Source organism: Protopterus annectens, chromosome 8.part0 (assembly GCF_019279795.1).
Source record: "Protopterus annectens isolate FY-2018-M chromosome 8.part0, PAN1.0, whole genome shotgun sequence".
NCBI classification, from domain to species: domain Eukaryota; kingdom Metazoa; phylum Chordata; order Ceratodontiformes; family Protopteridae; genus Protopterus; species Protopterus annectens.
Window position 1 is genome coordinate 360,092,758 of NC_056741.1, and position 21,565 is coordinate 360,114,322.

General features: G+C 39.4%; 1 protein-coding gene across 1 annotated transcript in view; it reads right to left on the reverse strand.

Annotated features, from left to right (window-relative positions):
* Positions 1-21,565, reverse strand: part of EPHA1 (EPH receptor A1) — a 1,081,817-nt gene that overhangs the window by 158,243 nt on the left and 902,009 nt on the right. Inside the window, exon 14 of the mRNA XM_044079196.1 lies at positions 809-958. Within this exon, the coding sequence (XP_043935131.1) occupies positions 809-958 (150 nt within the window). The remainder of the gene's footprint in view (positions 1-808; positions 959-21,565) is intronic.

Here is a 21,565-nt window from a genome sequence, read left to right on the forward strand (position 1 = left end):
GCACCCAATTGACTCATTCATACTTTCTGTGCAATAGGAGCCTTGCATCCCCTGACTAGGCAAAAGTCCAACAGCCTATTCATTTTTGCCCAGTTAGATCAAGGAGTTCATTCAATCCCCAGTGGTGAGAGTTGAGTGGTAGGGCATAGGTTTTGTTTACTAGTCCCTCCACTGATCAAGCACCCCCCCAGCCCTTGAAGCAACAGTCCAAGCTCTGCTGCACACTGCCTGACGCACAGTGTGTGCGTCCTCATGCTTACTTGGCTATGTGTACGTGCACAATGGTAGGATGTGTTCAAAGGTTTGCAATTCACATATGCAACACCTAGTGCTACTGCTAAGTGAAACCCAAGTGATGAGACAGAACCACCTCAGCCGCAAGATGGATAAGCAACAGCTGCACACTCCAATCTGCCCCTGCCAATTCCCCCAGGTTCACGAGCTGCTAATCAAATTCAGGGCTTCTGGAACATAATCGAGTTATATCCCTCTATGCCACTGGAGAGATCCTTACTTTTACACATCTTAAATCCACCAGCCGTGCTACTTGTTTTACACCCCATACATGCAGGGTTTGGCTTCACCATTTATCATTCTGTGTAAAGTTTTTGTTGTTACATCTGTGCTCATTATTTTGTTGTTATATATATGTGCTCATTTTGTTCAATTTCCTCTGATTACAGTTGTAGCTACACTTACAAACACAATGACTTTTTTGTTTTTGTAATGATGTTCTTTAATTAATGCTTGCCTGAGATAAACTGCAGCTAAGTAATAAAATGTAAACAATTGTGTTATGTTTACCTACCTCTTTATTGGACATTAATCCATAAGGTTTATCTCCACAGGACAGAACTTCCCACATAACAATGCCATAGCTCCACACATCGCTAGCTGATGTAAATGTGCGATATGCAATTGCTTCAGGTGCAGTCCACCGGATGGGAATCTTTCCTCCCTACTCAAAAAAAAAAAAAAAAAAAAGCAAAATGTATTTTAACAATACTTCAGTGGCACATTCAGAAAAATAGGTTACTTTTACAGATGATCAACGTAAATGAATTAATCCACAGTACACAGTTTTGTATGCAAACATTATCACTGCCATATGCCTCCTTTAATATTTCTTTTCCCAGATTACTAATTCTAACAATGATTTTTTGAACTAGACCGCCTACTGCAGGTATTGCGTTATAGTCCTTTACAGAAAGCTGTCAGTTCGGTTACTTCCATATAGCAGTAATTTGTATATGTAGTCTGCAATCCTAAAACACAGCTCAAGTTGAAACGACTGACCTGTTGAATTGTGCAGCTAATATTTGGGCTTCCAGGTTCAGAGGTATATCACCTATGATGCAACTGATTAGTAACACAGTACTTGAAGTACAAAGCAGTGCCAAAGTTTTACTGTCTGGCAATTAGCACACAGGATTAAGGCTCTGGGCCATTAACAAGCTGCCTCCTGTTTTCAAGGTGCAGGGGTTCAATCTTTCCACCTCCATTTACCTAATCAGTGATTCTGAGTAATTCACTTAAACCTTATACCATCATCTGTTTAAACACATTTACTCTGCACATTCGTTGTGCAAGTCTATACCTGCTTGGATATCAAGTCTATAATGTACATTGCCACACCTTTATTTTGTTTGAAATAGAGAGTCTTATGATTCAATTTTAGAGCGTGTGGCTGGTGATTCATTTATTATCTTAAAGGTACATGTTATTGTACTGGTAACAGCTCACTATTGAAATTTCAGCACTAGAAATGCCAACAAGCTGAAAAAAAAAGTGCTTCTTAAAACTCACTTTTCTCCTTTAAACTTCTTTTTGCAGGCGACTTCTGAAGAATTAATGATCAAGTAATTGCTACCATACAAACATTAAAAAGTCTGCTTATTTCAAGGGGAAACATTAATTGTGTTTTAATGTGAGAGTGGTCTAGCTGATGGCACCATTACTGTACAGGAAGGAGAGAGAGTGTTGGCATTACTGGAACACTCACTAAAGAACAGGACAGGCATGTAAAGATGAGTCAGGGGCACTGCAAACAGTCACCACCATAAGTCCCCAAAACAAAGGCAGGCAAGGCTGTGGTTTTCTTTGTGATGTAACTCAGGATACCAGCTCTGTGAGGTCTAATGCACCACCCACATGAAGGGAAACTTGGAGGAGGGGACTGGACACTTCTAGCACTTGCAGCTATGAAGTATTTGTGTTTACAGAGGCAAATATGACTTCCCAGGAACAGCACATGTGAAGTACAAATAAATTACAGATAGGGAGTCACAAGCAACTAGCCATCCAAGGGGGAAACCTACAGAGGTCCAGCTATTGAAAGGCCTTGCTTCAAAGGCTAACAGCCTAGAAAACTTGCTTGGAATAAAAGTAATATAAAATAGGGTGACAGTCTATAATGATAAAGCCAATACTTCAAAAAACAAAGCACAAAAATATTCTTATGACTCTAGAAAAACTTATGCATGTACTGCAAACATGTCAAACTTCACAAAGCTGATGTGAAAGTGGAAAATGCTTAAATCCAAAACTGGTAAGAATTACTTAATCTCTCGGGGATAAGAATGAGATTAGAATAAACCTAACTTTCTGGTCCTCTGATGGAAGTACCACAACATATGTCTCTTCCAAGAAGATCTGAGACTGCAGCAGTAGATGGAGGAAGGAGATGACAGATCCAAATGACCACCACAATGTCCAAGAAGTCCAGGACCTGCCAGGCCTCAGATTATGGCCCTATAAGTTAGAGTGAACTTCACTGCTTTCCTCTTTGGGAAATTTTTGATGGGCAGTCAGGATTGCCATTACTTCATGTGGAAAGGACACCTCCTACATAACTTCAACTAGGCTCTTGAAGGAGGGCAGCTGACAGTTTCAGACTCAGGACTGCATTTTAGGCCCTCATATGTGTCTTACTGACACAAGCTTCCACAACCTTATTGGCTACAAAGCTGTCATCTACCTAATATGAAAAAGAAGGGGTTGGCAACTAAACTCCACATTCATAATCTCAAGATTATGTGTTATGAAGGTGACTTTCCACTTGACCACTCCACCGCCTGGGCATGGGCCACATTTCTAAATTTTTCTTTAAAATGAATAAAATGTTGCATTCAATAAACTGCATTTATATGGATGACAACCTCTCAACTTGCAGATGGTGGCTTGGCTGGTGAGAGAACAGAGGCTGCTGTTAAAGCAGTTAACCGAGAAGACAAACCTGGCTTGAAGGACTTAAAGTTGAACTTCAGGTCTCTTGCTGTCTGCCCTTTGTGCTTCGACTTGGGATCTGTGGATGAACCATCCAACCTGATCTTTTACTGGAGTTCCATCTTGGCAAGATGCCAAGTGCAGATGGTCCATAACTTCTTGTTCTAACAAAAGTGGGTTATTGATTTTATAGCATGTCCTGGTGGCAGAGAAACTTTTCCATGCTATCCTCTTATTCAAAGCAATAAATGCAGTATCTGTGACAATCCTGATTCATGATGTGACAGGCTATACTTCTTAGGCAACTAATATATGCACTATCTAAATGAAAAATGCTAATCGGAGACCTGAATTATGAACCAGTAAGGAAAACCTAGAGATTAGTGTGATGGCCATGCCTCCCAATTCCAATACATGGTGCATCATCGGACAAAGAATGACCTTCAGTATACACTGTTAGAAAAGATGCATGACAGGATATCACAGGATAGTACCAAAGTGTTCTGTCTACTACAGGGGGTATTTTTGGGAACAACTTAATCTGGTCACAGAATTTACTAATCCCTTAATATAAATCCAACAAAAACTTTCTTCAAGAACATACCACAGAAATTACCTGCTACCATCATGTCCCTTCTTGACAGACAGCAGACCTAACCAAAATATTTTCTCCAACAGCTTAAAGCAATTTTATTCTGTTTGATTTATTGGGTTTGTAAGACTGGGTTTTGTCAAAAACTTCTTCGGTAATGCACTGGAGAGAAAAGCTCTGACATATTAAAAAACATTTTAGACAGATATTCAGTAATATTGAGCAGACATTGGGCAATGCACATTAACAACTGCACAAACAATTGCTAATTAGATTACATTCAATCTATTTTTTGTGTCTTTTGGCTTTTCCTGGTTAAGGGTCGCCACAGCAGAACTCCGGTCCGCTAATGATTGGTAGATGATTTTTACATGCAGAGTTACCAGCCTTGATGCACAACCTTCAACGAAGGTATGCCCATTCACGCATGTCTCCATGCAGCAGACGCTCTAGCTGAGAATCGAACCGGACAGCGTCTTACTGTAAGGCGACAACCCTACTGCAGCACCACCACCGCGGGTTTATTACATTCAATCTATTAAGGTATAAAATTATGTATGCATTCAGTAGATTTTGAACATCAAACATCTGAGGAGTGATTTGGTGAAGAGATAACAGATCTTTATAGTAATACGAAATTCAAAGAAATAAAGGAAGGAACTTGATAGGGCAGAAAATGCCAACATTGTAGTCAAGAGATACAGTATTAAAGCAGATTTACAAACAATTGTATAGGGCTATGTTAAAGTTTGTAAAAGAAGTACATAGGTGTTGTGGCAATCAGTACTGTAAAACTATGTATATGGCTGGGATATGCTAGTAAAACTACTTGGGCATTGGTGGAGACTGGTTATGGGCCATAGGCTTCTCAGTGAAGGGTTTGATTATATAGCAAGCCACAGATACCGGCATTTATCCAGGAGACATATACAGGTGGAGTTTTAGTAGTGCTTTAAATGAGTTTACGTTCTGAATGTATTTCAGTGACAGTGGGATGTCATTCCATTGTTTAGCTACACTATTTGAATATAGAGACTCACCAGCAGTATTAGATGATTTGGTTATAGTGATTAGGGATTTTTCTCTAGAGCAAAACATTATTTTTGTGGGAGAAGTGTTGTGTTAAGTTGCCAAGGGCTGGGCAATGGAATGAAGGAAAACAAATGGTCTTAGGGAAGCTACAAAATAACCAAATCATTTTTTTTACAAAATGAAAAACATTGAGTAAACACTATCACACTGTGAAAATCAAAGAAGGAAGGAAGGAAGACCTGCAACAAGCATTTTAAACAACTATTTGTATCACAGTACCTTCAAGGTTATCGCTTGAAGTACAATACGTAGAAAGATCTCAAAGCAATCATTTTTTCTGAACAACGGATGATGTAACAGCCATGTTAAGATGCATATTAAAGTGCTTTCGAATTGTTCCTTTTATTACACAGGCAATGATGTAATGGTTAGAGAATGTTTCCATTGTTCAGAGAGTAGCTGTGTCGTAAATCTCCAAGGCAGATGCATTCTTAATGTAAACCACCAAAGTAGTTACGACCCTTACAAGCAGGGGCTTGTTCTTTAAATAGTCTTATTCCACTAAATTTTGTTACAACTCCAGTTAGATAACCATACCAATGCAGTGTGGCAAATCTTACTTGCATCGAGAGGAAAATATTTCAGTTTCTCATTTATTTATTTATTCATGTATGTAGGTATTAGCTGAACAAAGGTCATGTGTAGTTAGAAATAAGGGAATAAATATTTATTTTATGTTGGGATTCAGCAGTTGTTCTAAAATTCTTTTTGCAAAGTTAATTCTCATAATACTTTAGATCTTATAACTCAGAATATTTCATAAGGGAATCCTATACCTGGCATATAAAGCTACTGTTAAGTGTAAATCTGTTTACAACCTTATCTTTTGAATGGGTATAAATGTATTCTAGGACAATGCCTTGGATTACTTCAAAGTAGCTGCATGGTGCTAATATCTGACATGGTCATTGCGCAAAGTACTGCAAAACTAATTATTAATGTATTAGGCATTGAATAGCACTTGCATGCCAAGGAAAGGACCACATACAAAAATATACATGCTGTGGTAGTGAAATAGACAGTGACAGTCCGCAATATGATACATAATGTGGTAGTGAAATAGACAGTGACAGTCCGCAATATGATACATAATGTGGTAGTGAAATAGACAGTGACAGTCCGCAATATGATACATAATAATGTGGTAGTGAAATAGACAGTGACAGTCCGCAATATGATACATGCTGTGGTAGTGAAATAGACAGTGACAGTCCGCAATATGATACATAATGTGGTAGTGAAATAGACAGTGACAGTCCGCAATATGGCATGATTAATGAAGCACATGGTTGATGAGATGGCCACTGAAGGTATGCTGTGGTCAAACATGCAATGCAATGTTGTACATCTGCAGCTAAAATCTATTTGGCACACCACAGTGCACTGGCAACCCTGTTCAGCATTCAAATATGGACAAAATGGGGCAGACAGAAAAGTAGCAAGGACGCGATCACTAACCAGAGGTAAACATGAGAGGGTATGAAAGGCTGGGGAAAATGAAAGGCATTGTTTGTTTGAGAAGAGATGCTTCTGTATGTTTTTCAAAAGGGTAAGTGGAGATGGTAATAAGAGATAGCTATGGATGGGATACAGAGAGAAATTACAGTTCACTGTTGCAGTCATCATATTTGGGTTATCTGCTTGCAGTAGCCCACAGTCGGCCTGATTATCAAAGTCTTGGGTCCTGCGCCAATTGCTGTCTCATCTTCCATGACGTCAGGTAGTCAGGGGTATAAAGCATGCAGCTGACACCATTACATCAGTTTTTCTTGTCCCAGATGTCAGGTGGCCTCCTAATGGGAAGCAATTAAATATATATATATATATATATATATATATATATATATATATATATATATATTATATAAATAAGGTTATACTTCCAACAAAAAAGCAAATACGCCAAAAAGCTTTTAAGCATAGTAAAGGAGAGTAGAGGTATAGCCAAGAGAAGTCAGAGGGCTGGAGGGAGGGTAACCAGGACTGCAACAGTGAATACATTCTAACATCTACACTTATGGTAAGTGTACACAACTGTACTATGTTCTTCTTGTTTCACTGCTGCAGTCATCACATTTGGGTAGATTTCCAAAGCTAAGGACGGGAGGAGGAATTTAGATAGCATTAGGACCAGCTATAAGGACGTGCAAGACTGCAGTGGCAAAGCTAGCTCTGGATTTAGAGAAAATTGGCAAATGGTAATGCTTGGTGAAAGTACGTACAGAACTCCAGGTAGCAGCTTCTAGGATGTCCCTGGTAGGGACACCTCTAAGAAAGGCTGCAGAGGTACATGCAGCCCTGGCTGAATGGGGTCTTATCCCCTGTGGGATAGGTCTTCCATGGTATTTATAGCAGAAATGAATGTAATGGCCTATCCATTTAGAAATGGTTTGTTTTGAAATAGCCTTCCCTCTGCCCCTGCAGCAAATGCCACCAGCAGTTGTTCAGAATTCATTTGAGGTTTAGTCCTGTCTCAGTAAAATCTAAGTTGTCTGTGCACATCTAAGGAGTGCAGTATCCGTTCCTCTTTGTTCTGTGGATTAGAAAAGAAGATTGGCAAATGAATGGACTGATTAAGAGCCACACTGGATACCACCTTGGACATGAAGGAAGGACTGGTCCTGAGGGACACTCTGTCCGCTTGAAAGATGATGAAAGGTTCCACTGCCATAAGTGCCTGTAATTCAGTTACTCTTCTTGCTGAAGTGATTGCTACAAGGAAAGCTGTTTTCCAAGAAAGGAATTTTAAATCTGCACTTGCAGCTGGCTCAAAAGGAGGGAGAGTGAGTTTTTCCAATACAAAGTTAAGGTCCCAGGCTGGAGTAGGGGCTCTCCTGGGTGGTCTTAAGTTTTTGGCCCCCTGAGGAACTGCTTGAACAGTGGATGAGAAAAGAGGGGTGGTTCTGTGTTATAATGAGCTGAAATGGCTGAGGCATGAATTTTGATGGAGGAAAAAGAAAGGCCCTTGTGAAGCATCTCAGTTAAGTATTGAAGAATCTGAGGTAAATTGGGTGCTGCTGTGCCCATCCCTTGAGTTTGGTTCCAGGCACAGAATCTTTTCCATTTTTCAGCATAAGATTTTCTAATACTAGGCCTCCTAGCCGCCAAAATGACATCCATGTTTACTGAGGGTCGGTAATGGAGAGATCAGGTAATTAGCCAGGCTGCCAGGTTCAAGGTTTGAAGCTGAGGGTGCAAAATCAGGTTCTCCTGCTGTAACAACAGGGTAGGGGTCTGAGGCAGGTGCCATGGAGCCAACAGTGACACACTGCGCAACCAGTGTTGGCGTGGCCAGTCTGGTGCAATCAATATCGTCCTTGGCTTGTCCTGTTTGATCTTTAGTAGTACTTAAGAGGCAGAGGAGGAAAGGCATAAACTGACAGATTTTTCCAACTGAAAGACAGAGCATCCACTTTCCAAGCTTGTTTGTGGGGTGTCCTTGTGCAGAATTTGTCCAATTGGTAGTTCTGGGGGAGGCAAACAGGTCTATATCTCGGCTTCCCCATTTTTTTATCAACATGTTGAAAGTCTTTGGTTCCAGTTTCCACTTATTTGAGTCCATGAGATTTCTGCTTAGTTTGTCTGCCAGTGAATTTAGTTTTCCTGGCAGGAATTGAGCCTGTAGATGCACTTGGTAGCTCAAGGCTGTGTGCCACAGAGCCATGGCTAGTCTGCAGAGGGGTTTATGTACCACTTAACAGTGGTGTTGTCCGTCTTTACCATTAATTGTCCTGGAAGAATGTGGTCCTTGAAGGCTGTCAGAGCATTCTGTACAACTAACATTTCTTTTTGACTGATATGCAGATGCATTTGACTTTGGTTCCATTTGCCCTGAATGCACTTCTCTGCCAGGTCAGCCCCCCATGCATAGTCTGATGCGTCTTTGTTAGGGTTTGGGCGGCAGGGGGTAGAGTGAATGGTAATCTCTTGTTGTGGTGGCAGGCCTCTGCCCATTAAAGAAACTCTAACCATAGGCAAGGTATGACAGGAATCATTGCTTCTAGATCCTGAGAATGTTGACACCATAGGCTTTTTAGATGCCACTGTAGTTTCCTCTTATGCAGTCTTGCATATGGAATTATTAGAATGCAGGAGGCCATGAACCCCAAGGCTTGCAGTATTTGCCTTGCAGATAGCAGGGTTTTGTGGCCATTAGTTTGAAGTAAGCTGTCAAATGAATTTGTTTCTCTGGTGTGAGGAAAGCCATCTGGGAAGTTGTTTTCAAGCTTGCTCCCAGGAATATAAGTTGTTGACAGGGTACAAGATGTGATTTATTTTCGTTTATGGTGTACCCCAGACAAGTTAGCACCTTTTGTACAAATGCCAGATGATTCAAAAGTATGTCCTGGCTTTCTTCCTGAATTAGACAATCAACCAGGTATGGGTATAATTGAATATTTCTTTGCCTGCAAAATGCAATGACTGGAGCTAGGCACTTTGCGAATACCCTTGGCAGAGTAAATAAGCCAAAGGGCAGTGCAGAGAACGGAGAGTGCATGTAGCCTGCTTTGAAGCGTAGGTATCTTCTGCAAGATTCCCTGATTGGGATGGATGTGCAGGTAGGCTTCCTTTAAATCCAGTGTTGCCAACCAGACATCTTTGCCTAGCATAGGAAGCAACTGGTGAAGAGTTAGCATCTTGAATTTTGGAATCACCAAAAAGGTGTTTAAGATAGATAGGGCCCAGGACAGGATGCCATGAGTTGTCTTTTCTGGGTACCAGGAACAGTCTTTTACATATTTAAAGTTGATTATTTATGTTTATTTTTGTAGAAAAAGTGTTGTGCTTTTAAATGTTTGAACAACATATTAAGTACATTATGCATTTCTTTGGATCATTTTATCACATGTGACAGCAGTTATTTATTTAAATGCTGAAAATCTATGGATGTTATTTTCTGAAGAAGTTCAAGTGTATTAAACCGGACGAAAGCGCTAATAAGGTTGTGGCATTTTTCTTCAAATCCAAGTACTGGCTGTGTGTTTTTTACTTGTTTTTTCATGTTTTTGTGGTTTTACAATTACTTGAAAAATTATGTCGGAAAATGAAGTGTTACAGCAGGCCCTCTGCACACACAGAAGGCATCTTCGGGACAAAAGTACTACAGACAAACATTACTGGGATCAATTTTGGCAGTGAATGATACAGGATGTGAAAGCTGTATTTTGGCACATGTCTTTACAACAGGTGTGATGAAAGGCTACTTATACTATACTTCAGGCAATGGAAAATGTACACGACATTGTGACAAATATGTCTACCACAGAAGGGTGGGTTCACTAACACAAACACCACTCACAGAGGTTAACTAAATCAGGAGCAATAGCACTCACACTCGATGCAGAATTCCTTGTCAGGGTACATATCCCCATTCCTGTAATTTTACCCATTCCCTGCCCCAAAAATGCAACTCAACAAAGGGGACACTGTCAATGGTCATATCATGGCAGCTTAACTTCGCTGTTGAAAGATGTGAAGCCCGACTTCCTACAAATTCCCATAGTAAGTGGTATGGTATTCCCCTGCCATCATGCTACCTTGTATTATAAAGCTACTGTCCCCCTCACTTGTGCAACATATGACAATGACTGTGTCCTGCCCCCCAACTTATATGGGTATGGTTATGTCTGATTCGCAGTTTGGCCTTTCCATGCATTTCCCTACACAGCCTGGGTGTGATGCTGCATACATCATTCCATTATGTGTTGTCTGTGCCATGGCCCATAGCTGTGGACCAGATGTCATCCTTTTGCCCCTATTGCAATGTACTGTACCCACATCTGCCTTGGGTGTGATACTACTACTGCTTCTGTTCCTCCCTTCCTCTCAACCATGTTCTTCTGCTACTGCTGCTGCTATGATTAGTATGGAAGGCCTTGTCATGATGTTCACCTGCTGCTCTTTTTGTTTACATACTGAAGAATGGCACATACAGCAAATATCTTGCTGCATATATCTACACTACTTTGCAGTATCCCTCCTGAAATGTTTTGCATTTACACATGGGCTATGTTATAGGCCATTTCTTGAATGGTCTAGGGATTGTGTATCAAGCTAGACCAGGACTCTAGGACATGTACATTACTTCCTGCAACACACATAGGGCAACACACATGTGATCTACTCTCTGCTTACATGGCAGCTGTTTAAAAGAACTGTCTACATAGCATACATGCACCTATTAATTGGGAGACCCTGTAAGAAGAACCCCTGCTGGAATTACTGGATGTGCTAAATGTGTAAATTATGTAAAGTGCCCAGGTGGTGCAGACACGTATTATATACAATGCCCAGGGCATTACAAATCACCTGGCAGTTCAGGGAATAGTAGCCCTTCCTGCTGATTCATTCACTTTCCGTTTCTTCATTTGCATGGGGAGCCACACATTTATTGCAGTATGCACTAATTAACATGGAAAGTTCACTCACTATTTCGACAATTGCACAGCTACACACACTGTCTTAGAATCACCCACACTCTACATGTGCTTGCTACAGCTTAATTTGTGCTGGGTAGAATCAAAGCAAAGATCTCAATATAAAACTGAAAGCAAAATTAATAGATTATATCTACCCAAAGAAGGGCACAGGCTTGCAGCTTACTCATCTAGTGCCTCTCCCTGAATAGGCGCCCATCAATTCTTAGTTGAAGAGCAAAAAAAAAAGGTCTGCTCACTTCTCTCCTAAGCAGGAGGAGCACCAGGCCCTATGTGTCCAGACTTTACCTCCAAGTGACAAGCATAAAATAAGTTCTTTATTTAAAAGAGCAAGAACTTCAGTCCTGCACAAGCAGTACAGGCAGTCCCCAGGTTATGGACATCCGACATGAAGACAAGCCATGAATACGAACAGGCTGCTGCAATGTCGAAAATAACATGAAAAAAAATTTAAATCCTTAAAGTTGCCCAAATCTGTTTGTGTGAAACATTGAGGGAGAGTGCGAGCGATGTGTGAGTGAATGCATGTATGAATGAGGAAGTGACTGTGTGTGTGAGAGATCAGGAGAGTGACAACGATGTGTGAGTGAATGCAAGTATGAATGAGGAAGTGACTGTACATGAGAGATTGAGAAAGTGAGAGGGATGTGTGAGTGAATGCTTGTATGAATGAGGAAGTGTGCGTGTGTGTGTGTTTGTTTGTTTAAGACATCAGGAGAGTGAGTGATGTGTGAGTGAATGCATGTATGAATGAAGAAAAGACTGTGTTGTGTGAGACAGAGAGTGAGAGCGAGCGAGTGATTGCCTAGTAGCAGTTAAGAGGTGGGTGGCTGCATAACGGGATGGGGTTAGTTATGAAATAAGTAAAGTATGGTTAAGAGAGAGTGTGTGTGTGTGTGTGTGTGTGTGTGTGTGTGTGTCTGTGTGTCTGTGTGTCTGTGTGTCTGTGTGTGTGTGTGTGTGTGTGTGTGTGTGTGTGTGTGTGTGTGTGTGTGTGTGTGTGTATCAGTAGACTTGATATTCTACCCATACCTCTCAACCTCTTGCAGGAAGAAATCTGGACAAAGCTATAAAAAATGAGGGGATAAAGGCCCAAAAATAGGGACACTTTTTAAATACTTCCCTTACAAACTTAGAAAGTAGACAGAATAACAGGTTTTGCATTAGCATGAAGTTTCTGCCCTGTATTAAATCTGAAACTCCACCCGCAGTGGTGGTGCTGTGGTAGCGTTGTCGCCTCACAGTAAGACGCTGTCCGGTTCGATTCTCAGCTAGACCGTCTTCTGCGTGGAGACATGAGTGAATGGGCATACCTTCGTTGAAGGTTGTGCGTCAGGCCTGGCAAGCCAGTATGTAAAAATCAACTGCCAATCATTAGCGGACCAGAGTTCCACTGTGGCGACCCCTAACCGGGAAAAGCTGAAAGACACAAACAATTAAATCTGAAACTCCAATAACTGCCATTACTTTCTGACTACAACCCTCAATAATTTGCCAGAATCCTCTCTAATCCAATTCAAGTGCAACTAGGACAATTGGATAGGAAACTGGAAATTCATCCCTGGTTTGGCACCTATGTCTCTGATGCAAACAGGTAACTTGTAAATGGTTCATCTCCCAGGCCCATGCTTACACTTATCAAGGGTATCAGAACTTGTCAGAGATTTGGGATGAATGGCTAGGTTTAAAAGCCCTTATGGTCGTTAGCCTAGTAAACACCTATGAATCTATAAGAAAACCACAATTTCATAAGAAACAGACCAAAATATGAAGCAGAAATCTGTACATTGTAGAGGTATGGTTTGTGTACCTCTTTTCTTAGTGCAAGGAATCTGGTTAAGGCTAAAATTAACAGGTGACAAAGGCTCACAATAGGAGCACATTTTAAATTATTTGTGGTGTGTGTGTGTGTGTGTGTGTGTGTGTGTGAGAGAGAGAGAGAGAGAGAGTGATGCCTCTAAACCTCTTAAAGCAAGAAATCTGGACAACGCCATGAATAAAAGTGGGACAAACACCCAAAATAGGGACAATTTTAATAAATATTGCCCTTACAAACAATGATAGAACAACAGGTTTTGCATTAGCATGAATTTTCTGAAGGGTATGAATTCTGAAACTCAAATGTCTGTCATTAGTTTCTAACTTCAGTCTTTAATGCTTTTGCTAGACAACCACAATTTTTTGAAAAATGGACCAAAAAAGATGGTTTGTGTGTGAAAAAGTCCTCAAACACTGCATTTAATAAAAAAGATGTCTCAAACCAACTATGTTGATAGGAAGTAAAGTAAGGAAACATAGCTCATAGGAAGTAAGGAAGCATAGCTGCAGTATACAGTATTATGTTTGATTTTTGGAAGTGTTTCTAAAGTGTTTTATATGCAAAGAAAAGTAATACTAGACTGAGGCAAACATTTGACCAAGTGACATTTAATAGGAACCATATGTATGCGTTTCAACTTGCACACAAATGTGACTTAAGGACAGACTAACAAATGGATCTCATCATTAACCTGGGGACTGCCTGTATAGGAATTCATTTCTGTACTGGCATGCTACTAGCTATGTTTCTAAAAAGGGGTACAGTATATAACATCAATGAATTTCATACATGAGAAATGAACTACCACATCATATTTAATAATTCCCAACAAAGGATAAACAAAATAAACCAGCTGACTTTATGGACAGAAAATACCCTTGGCAGGCTACCTGAAGGATTATTAAAAGCTACTGCATTTATATCTGTACCATCGATGAAAACCTAAAATTCGACTCCCACATCCTCTCAGCAATCAAAAAAACACATCAGAAAATCGGCCTCCTCTACAGACACAACTACTACCTTACTCCATCTTCCCATCATACCCTTGCATCTACCTTCCTTCTCCCCTCTCTCTTGTATGGTGCTCCCCTTTTCTCCAACCTACAACTCGGACTCCGTGCTAAACTTGAGGCCTGTTACAACAAAATCTGCACATTTGCAACCAATTCTAAGAACTCTTCCAATCACTGTCACTCCCTACACACCCTAAACTGGCTAGAACTCCACAACCACCTAAAGTACCTACAACTTACAACAGTCCACAAACTCATCTTTAAACCAGCAGAATGCCCCTCTCTTGCTAAATCTCTAACACCCTACACACCTACCCGTACCCTGAGATCCGGAGGCCAAAACCTCCTGCATGTACACAAACCCATTCACCCAACTGGTAAACTACTACTATCCCACATTATAGCCAAACTATGGAACAATCTCCCCACACCACTACATAATATACCTAACCACAACAATTTCAAATCCATGCTTCTCTCCCATCTCTCCTCCAAATGGGAATGTCCTTCACATGCTCTCACCTAAAACTCCCACACTACTAACTCCACACCTAAATCATTATTTCTTTGCCTACTTTAACTTAATTCAGAGATCTTGCTCAGAACACCTTTTCATAAATCTTTTGCATGCATGCCTCTGGCCTACCTTACTCATATTATCAAACTTTCATTGTTTGTTTTTCTTATCCATTGTAACCATAATATTGTTTTCCTCTGTAATACTGTTAATTTGTCTCTATTCGTATGTATTTGTATGTCTGTTTGGGGCTTTTCCCCTTGGGTCTCCACTGAAAAAGGGTAATTCTTACCCAGCTGGACCAACCCAGTTAACAAATGCGAATAAATAAATAAATAACTTAAAGATTAGATTTATTTTAAAAAGTGTTCAACTCTCGTAATGTCTTTATCATTGTGAAAAACAGACATAAGAACATGCATTTCTAAATGTTTCTCCAATTTTTGAGATTACCAATGCTACATGATAATTCTGATGTCTCAGTGCAAAGGTATGGATGCAATTCTCATTTGCACTCTTAACTCTGGCCACCCTACTCACTAAGGATGATCTGCCATATCTTTTCTACACATTATCTTGAGTTACACTTTGGCGATTCCTCGCATGCAGGTTTACCCAGGCCATTTTTAACTGCCTATATACGGTCTGAAAAGGAACACTTGTCATTAGTCCATCCACCTGCTTTCCAAATAAATAAAATCCATTCAGTTTATGTGATAAGCACAGAAGATTAATAAGGGGGTTTAGTTAAAAAATGCATGAATGTGAAACATACAGAAAACAATCGGTAAAAATATGTTACATCGGAGCAGATGCCAACACCCATCATGCTGCAGGCTGTAACCCATGCCTCTCATTTACAAGAAAAAAAAAAAACACATCAGAAGGAAGCAAAACTTTTAAACACTAAGGTGTGCAGGACTAATTTTGCAGTCATAAAATAAAATAGCGCGTACAACCAATATGGAAAGCTTTTGCTGGATACAGCACACTTACCTGATACTCTTTCAAGTGAGAGTGCCAAATGAATCCATTCCCTGTAAAAATGAGGTAATGTGAACCTTTGGTTTATTCAAGGTTTGGTGATGGTGTCTCCGTAAAGCAATTTCGGTCTACTGAAGTAGACGTGTGTGTGTGTGCATACACACATATACAGTTATACAAAATTTACATTTTGATTTGTTTTTATTTAAAGGACATGAAGTACACACAAAAAGGCATGTAATCTTTTTCTCCATTACACACACATACACACAAAAGACAGACACAGTCAGACATGTTAATTTAAACATAGTTAAAAGTACTTCTGATTTCCTTTTCTTAATGTTTTTAATGCAAGGGCACATAGCAAATGTATACTAAAGTAAATTAGGCTGTATGTTATGGTTGCCATCAATGGTGACATTTCCTGTTTGGACTGGAAAATGCTCATGTACTCTACCACTTTAAAGGCTGACTTAAAGCCAGTGCGAGTCTCTTACAATGGGTCTGTGTACCAGATATGCATCACCCTCTGGAAGAGTTTCACAAAAAAGCAAAAAATTCATTTTTTTCTATGCATGTGGTGGGGGCACTTGAAAATGGTAGATGTGTTGATACTTCACAAGAAAAATATATTTTCTGGCTTTTCTCTAAATGTCACAAAAATCTTTGATACTACATTTAGGTTACCTTAACACAGAAACTGTACCAAACAACCAACATTTAAAGCTTAGCATTTCAACACTGATGCTGCTTATATAAATTTGTTAGAAGAGGTGACAACTGCCTTTAAAACCCCTGGCTGATCTAATTGTGTTAAGTTTTACTCCTGTCTGCAATAAAAACAGTGGAAAACAGTTCCACAGCTTTTTGTCTTTTTTTTTTTTTTTTTACAGCAGCTGCCGTGATCCTAATGTTGGCAGGATTAATTGCCCAACTAAGACCGACAGCAGTACCTGACAGGGTAAACTACAGATTTATGTGCGTCTATGGTATGTCATGCAGGTGGTGACAAATTCCTCTGCTAAGTACGTAAGAAGTTAAGCTTAAAAAAAGTAGGCAGGCTTTCCCTTCCTTTGATTCCAAGGTAAGGAAATGAAAGTTTTAAAAGCTACAAGCAGGTTTCTGGTACTTGCACAATACTATCTAAGGACTGAATCAAACTATAGGAGAGGACAGAGTTTTCCTTTACACCATGTAGCTACCCAGTTTGTCAGTTTTTGGTCATAAAGCCAACCCTATTAGTGTCCAGTGAATGACTGAAAGACCTTGATGAAGTCCAGCTAGATTATATCTAGTGAAACTGCCCTCTCAAGTTCACCTGTAATCCAGTGATAAAACTGGATCAAGTTTGACTGACAGCTCCCTCTGGCCATAAACTCAGTCTGGTTGCTACCTTAGATACTTCTAGCATCTAAAAATATTATCCGCCTTCCCTTCAGAATCCTCTATGTGACTTTCCCTGTCACTGCTGTTAACAGGTCTATTGTTCCCAGAAAACTTTTTTTTTCTGGTGCAACCCAATGATCCTTTTCAGTCCTCTGGCATTTCTGCATTAATAAATGAACTGCTGAAGATGTCAGTCAGGGGGATCTGCTAACACACTGCTCAGATTTCTAAGGAGTTTTGGCTGGCTACCAATAACTTTCATATTTTATTCCCCTATAAAGATATCAATAAAAATGTTAAATCAAGAAATAATATTTGCACTATTAGGGCTAACAACAAACTAAGTTACAATCAAAGCATTATAGCTGATGAATTCAATCAGTATTTCATTAATGTATCAAAGCAAAGTTCAAATAAAATATCTACATCTGAACACTCGATTAATTCTTCTGTAGAGCCATGATATATTACTAAGTCTAATCCGATGAATGCTTTGTCAAAAACTGAAAGGAATTCAGCTGTTATACTTGATAAAATACCACCTATTCTAATTTTAAACATTACAAATAATATTAAAACAATATTAAGGTGCATATTCAATATTTTTATTGCATAGTTGTGCTCCTTCACTATGGAAATTCTCATATTATCCCAATTAATAAAAGGATGATAAAGTAATGGGACAATAATTACTTTTAATCTAATATCTATTCTCAGTAAATGTTTTGAATGCTGTACAATAAACTGTATTAATAAAAAGCATAAAGCTAATGATGTTAACAAACCAACTTTGTCTATGCCGATTTATTGTTATGATAACATTTCTATAGAGGTAGATAACAGATTAGCTAATGAATATTTTTGGACATGTCAAAGCTGTACATACTATAGCTTAAGGTTTTTTTTTTTTTTAATACAGTGATTGCAACATTACCATTAAACAAATTACATTAGAAGAGATAACATCTTCAGCAAGGAAATTGGGTTTAAGTTTTAGTTCAGATAAATATTATACTATGGTCTTTAGAAAACCCATAGTAAGTAAAGTTCTTCTTTTGGTTGTTCCCATTAGGGGTCGCTACAGCAGATCAACTGTTTCCATTTCTTCCTGTCCTCTGCATCTTGCTCCGTCACACCAACCACCTGCATGTCCTCTCTCACCACATCCATAAACCTTATCTTAGGCCTTCCTCTTTTCCTGTTACCTGGCAGCTTCATCCTTAGCATCTTTTTCCCAGTATACTAGAGGTTGAACGTTACAAGGATTTAGAGGAGTTAGTATAGGTCATGTGGTGACAGTTAGTGCCCATGCAATGAGGCAAACTGGTTTCATGATGAAAAACCTTACAAGGGATCATGAGTGCTTATCTAACCTTTATAAGGTATATATCAGCCCAATTATTAAAGGCAATAGTAGTTTTTGTTAAGCATACAAAAGGTCAACTGAAATTGCTTGAGAGGATAGAAACAGTTTTTACAAGAAATACCTTACAGAATAATGATACAAGTTATTTGCAACACTGTTTATTAAATCTTTTTACAGTGCATTATTGGTACATTAGAGGGAAATGTATTTTAGTATATAGAACATATCAACTTTACATACTGATATTGAACCAATAACAGTCTTGTCATGCAAGAATAGTCATGAATTATGTGTTAAAAAGTACAGAATTTGTACTAGGCTTAAATGCATAATAGTAAAAACACCAGCATTGTGGAACAAATTGCTTTTAGATATTAGATGTCCCAATAGTTTATTAGACTCCTGACTACTGGCTTGGTGATGCAATCTATGACATGCATTTGGTGGAAACCGTGTTTCTTGAAGGTTTTTAACCCAAAACACTCATGAAAGCACAGAAAAACTCCCTATGAACCCTTTCCCCCCTATCCTGGTGTCTATCCATTGTTCTTCCCACTCTGTCCTACCTCCATCCTGCTGTGGTCTAATCGCCCTTTTTACTCTTTTATGAAGAGTGAAGCAAAGTATTCCCTCTGTATTGCTGCTTTTTCCCCAGTCTTCTTTGATCTCTGTCCCATCTTTGCTCATTCTGGTCGTCCCTCCCTTCTTTCTTTCAATGCAACTAAAAAGCCCTTGCTTCGCCCACCCCATTCAACTTTAGCCTTTCTGCATTACCATCTTCAATGTCTTTTTGCTAGCATCTTTGTACTGTACCTACAATCTACTCCCTCCCTCCCTTTAAACCTCTAGGAGCCCAATTTATTTGCCCTAACGGTAAGCCTCACATTCAAATGTAGCTATACAGGCCTCTACCTCGTTTGGAGTCTTCCTCACATCCTTGCCCACACTTCTGAGTACTTTCCTGAAGCTTTCCGATAGCTTGTTTACTCCTTTATTCTGCTCTCAGTCTCTTAATTCATCCTTGACCACCTCCCATGAGCACATCATAATCCACTCTTCTAAAATGTCAAACTACTGTCTTTTTACTTGTACCCTTTTGGCTTACACTAAGCCCAACAATGACAATTACTGCTGCTACTGATGCCTTATCCTGGATGACACTTCCTGCATTTGTCAGGACCATATCCAGAATTCTATTTTGTCTGGTACAGCTTGACACTAGTTGTTGGAACCTCTCACAGTCCAATACCTGAGTCACTTCCAGCTCCCTTTTCCATCCTGGAACTCTGAATCTTTCAGGCTGCTCCTGGAAGATTCTTATCCTCCATGAGTATTACACGCTCCCTTCTTCCCACCTCCTTTATTATCCCCTCCAGTTTCATATTCTCCACTCTTGTTATGTCCAGTGGATGATCCACTATTATCAAACCTCCCCCTCCCAGTTCCTCTACTTTAACTCTGACTGTAACCTTTCCTCACTGCTGGTTTGAATGAACCAAAGCCAGGACTGCAGTCTGAAGCTGATTAGCAGCTGATATTTTTAACCCTCTGCACTAATCTCACAGGCAGGGATGACATCATCGCCAGTGCAGTCTGGAATATAAAAAAAAAAAGACTTGCTGTTAGAATACAGTACCTGTGTACAGACTATGTGGTGACTTTGATTTAGGGTAATCTGCAAAGGTTAATATTTTCAGATAAAGCACTGCACAGCAATAGCACCAGACATACAATAAAGCCTATTCTGCTGTATTTTTTTAATGCGGGCTAAGAGTATTTAACCTTTATGATACAGCAGCATATGTCTGCTGTTCTACGAATTACCTGTAGATAAAAAGTTGTATATGCCTACCTGTCTTCAGAAGAGACTGTTTCTAACACAAACTGAAAAACTAGCTCCCAGAGATGGACTAACACAGTGACTGTTCACAAATACAAATCATCGATGATGTTTAATTAAAAAAAAAAAATCTAAGGAGAACAAACAAGGTTGTCATACAACATGACTGGTATGTGATGCAGAAACTGAACAAGTCTGGAAATTGTGTTTATGATCTACAGACACCTTACATACTTTTTTAGTGAGACAGTTATATCAGCTGTTAAGCTTGAGAGCTTATGAGAAAGGAAGACTTGTAATACACAACATATCAAAAAAATAAATGCAACAGTAATCGACCTTTTATTGAAATCTAGTAAACTCTGAGAAATTTATGTTAATTATAGTCAGATTTTCATGAGGGATAGTCTAAGAGTCAAAACAACTATCCCTATATGAAAGCACAGAGGAAACAAAAAGAGAGCCTGATGGAGGCCCACCAGAAATGTGGTCTCTTCAAATCAGAGTTGCAGGAGTAAGTTAAAGCTCCTCTGACAAAAGAAGTCATTTATATTTGATGACATGTAGTGCAAACGTTCATGTCACTGGATGAATTTAACTGTTTATTACTTAAAAGAATGCATTACTAGTTACACTAGTCATTCTGAATGAGTGCAGAATTTCAGTTTATTAGAAATGTTGCTGCTGTACAGGTCTCATTCCAACAATATTGCATTACCTGACATTTGTTGGTTTTGCCGTAATGAGTTCTTGTACTCCAATGCTCATACAGAACTGTAGTCATTGTACCATTAAAATGACCTAGGCCACATCTCCTACCCGTCAAAAGAATAATCCTCCCAAAAAATCAGTAATCAAACTAAAGGTAAGCCGTTCTCTGAACTGAACATTATCAACAAGCTGCATAAACAAATGCAAGTCAAGACTGCAAAACATGTTAATCACACCGAACCACCCTTAGGTGAAACAAAGCCCTAAAGCAAAACACTCCACAGATCCCTCCTGCGGCCCCTTTATCACCCAAACCTGCCCAGTAACCCCTACCACCCACACACATTTTTTTCTTTATTTTTCATTATACTCCAACTGGAAAAGACTGCACTGTAATAACTATGGAGGAGACAACTGAATTAAGCTTATGGTTTAGGGGCCTCTAGTACCCCTAACGCCATGTAGATGTAGATCTTTATCTTTTTTCTAATGTTGATCCAGTAATGGTCTAACAAAAAAAAAATAAGTAAGGAAAGAATTTCAGTCTTTTTAACCTATGTTTATGGTTTAATGTTCAAAA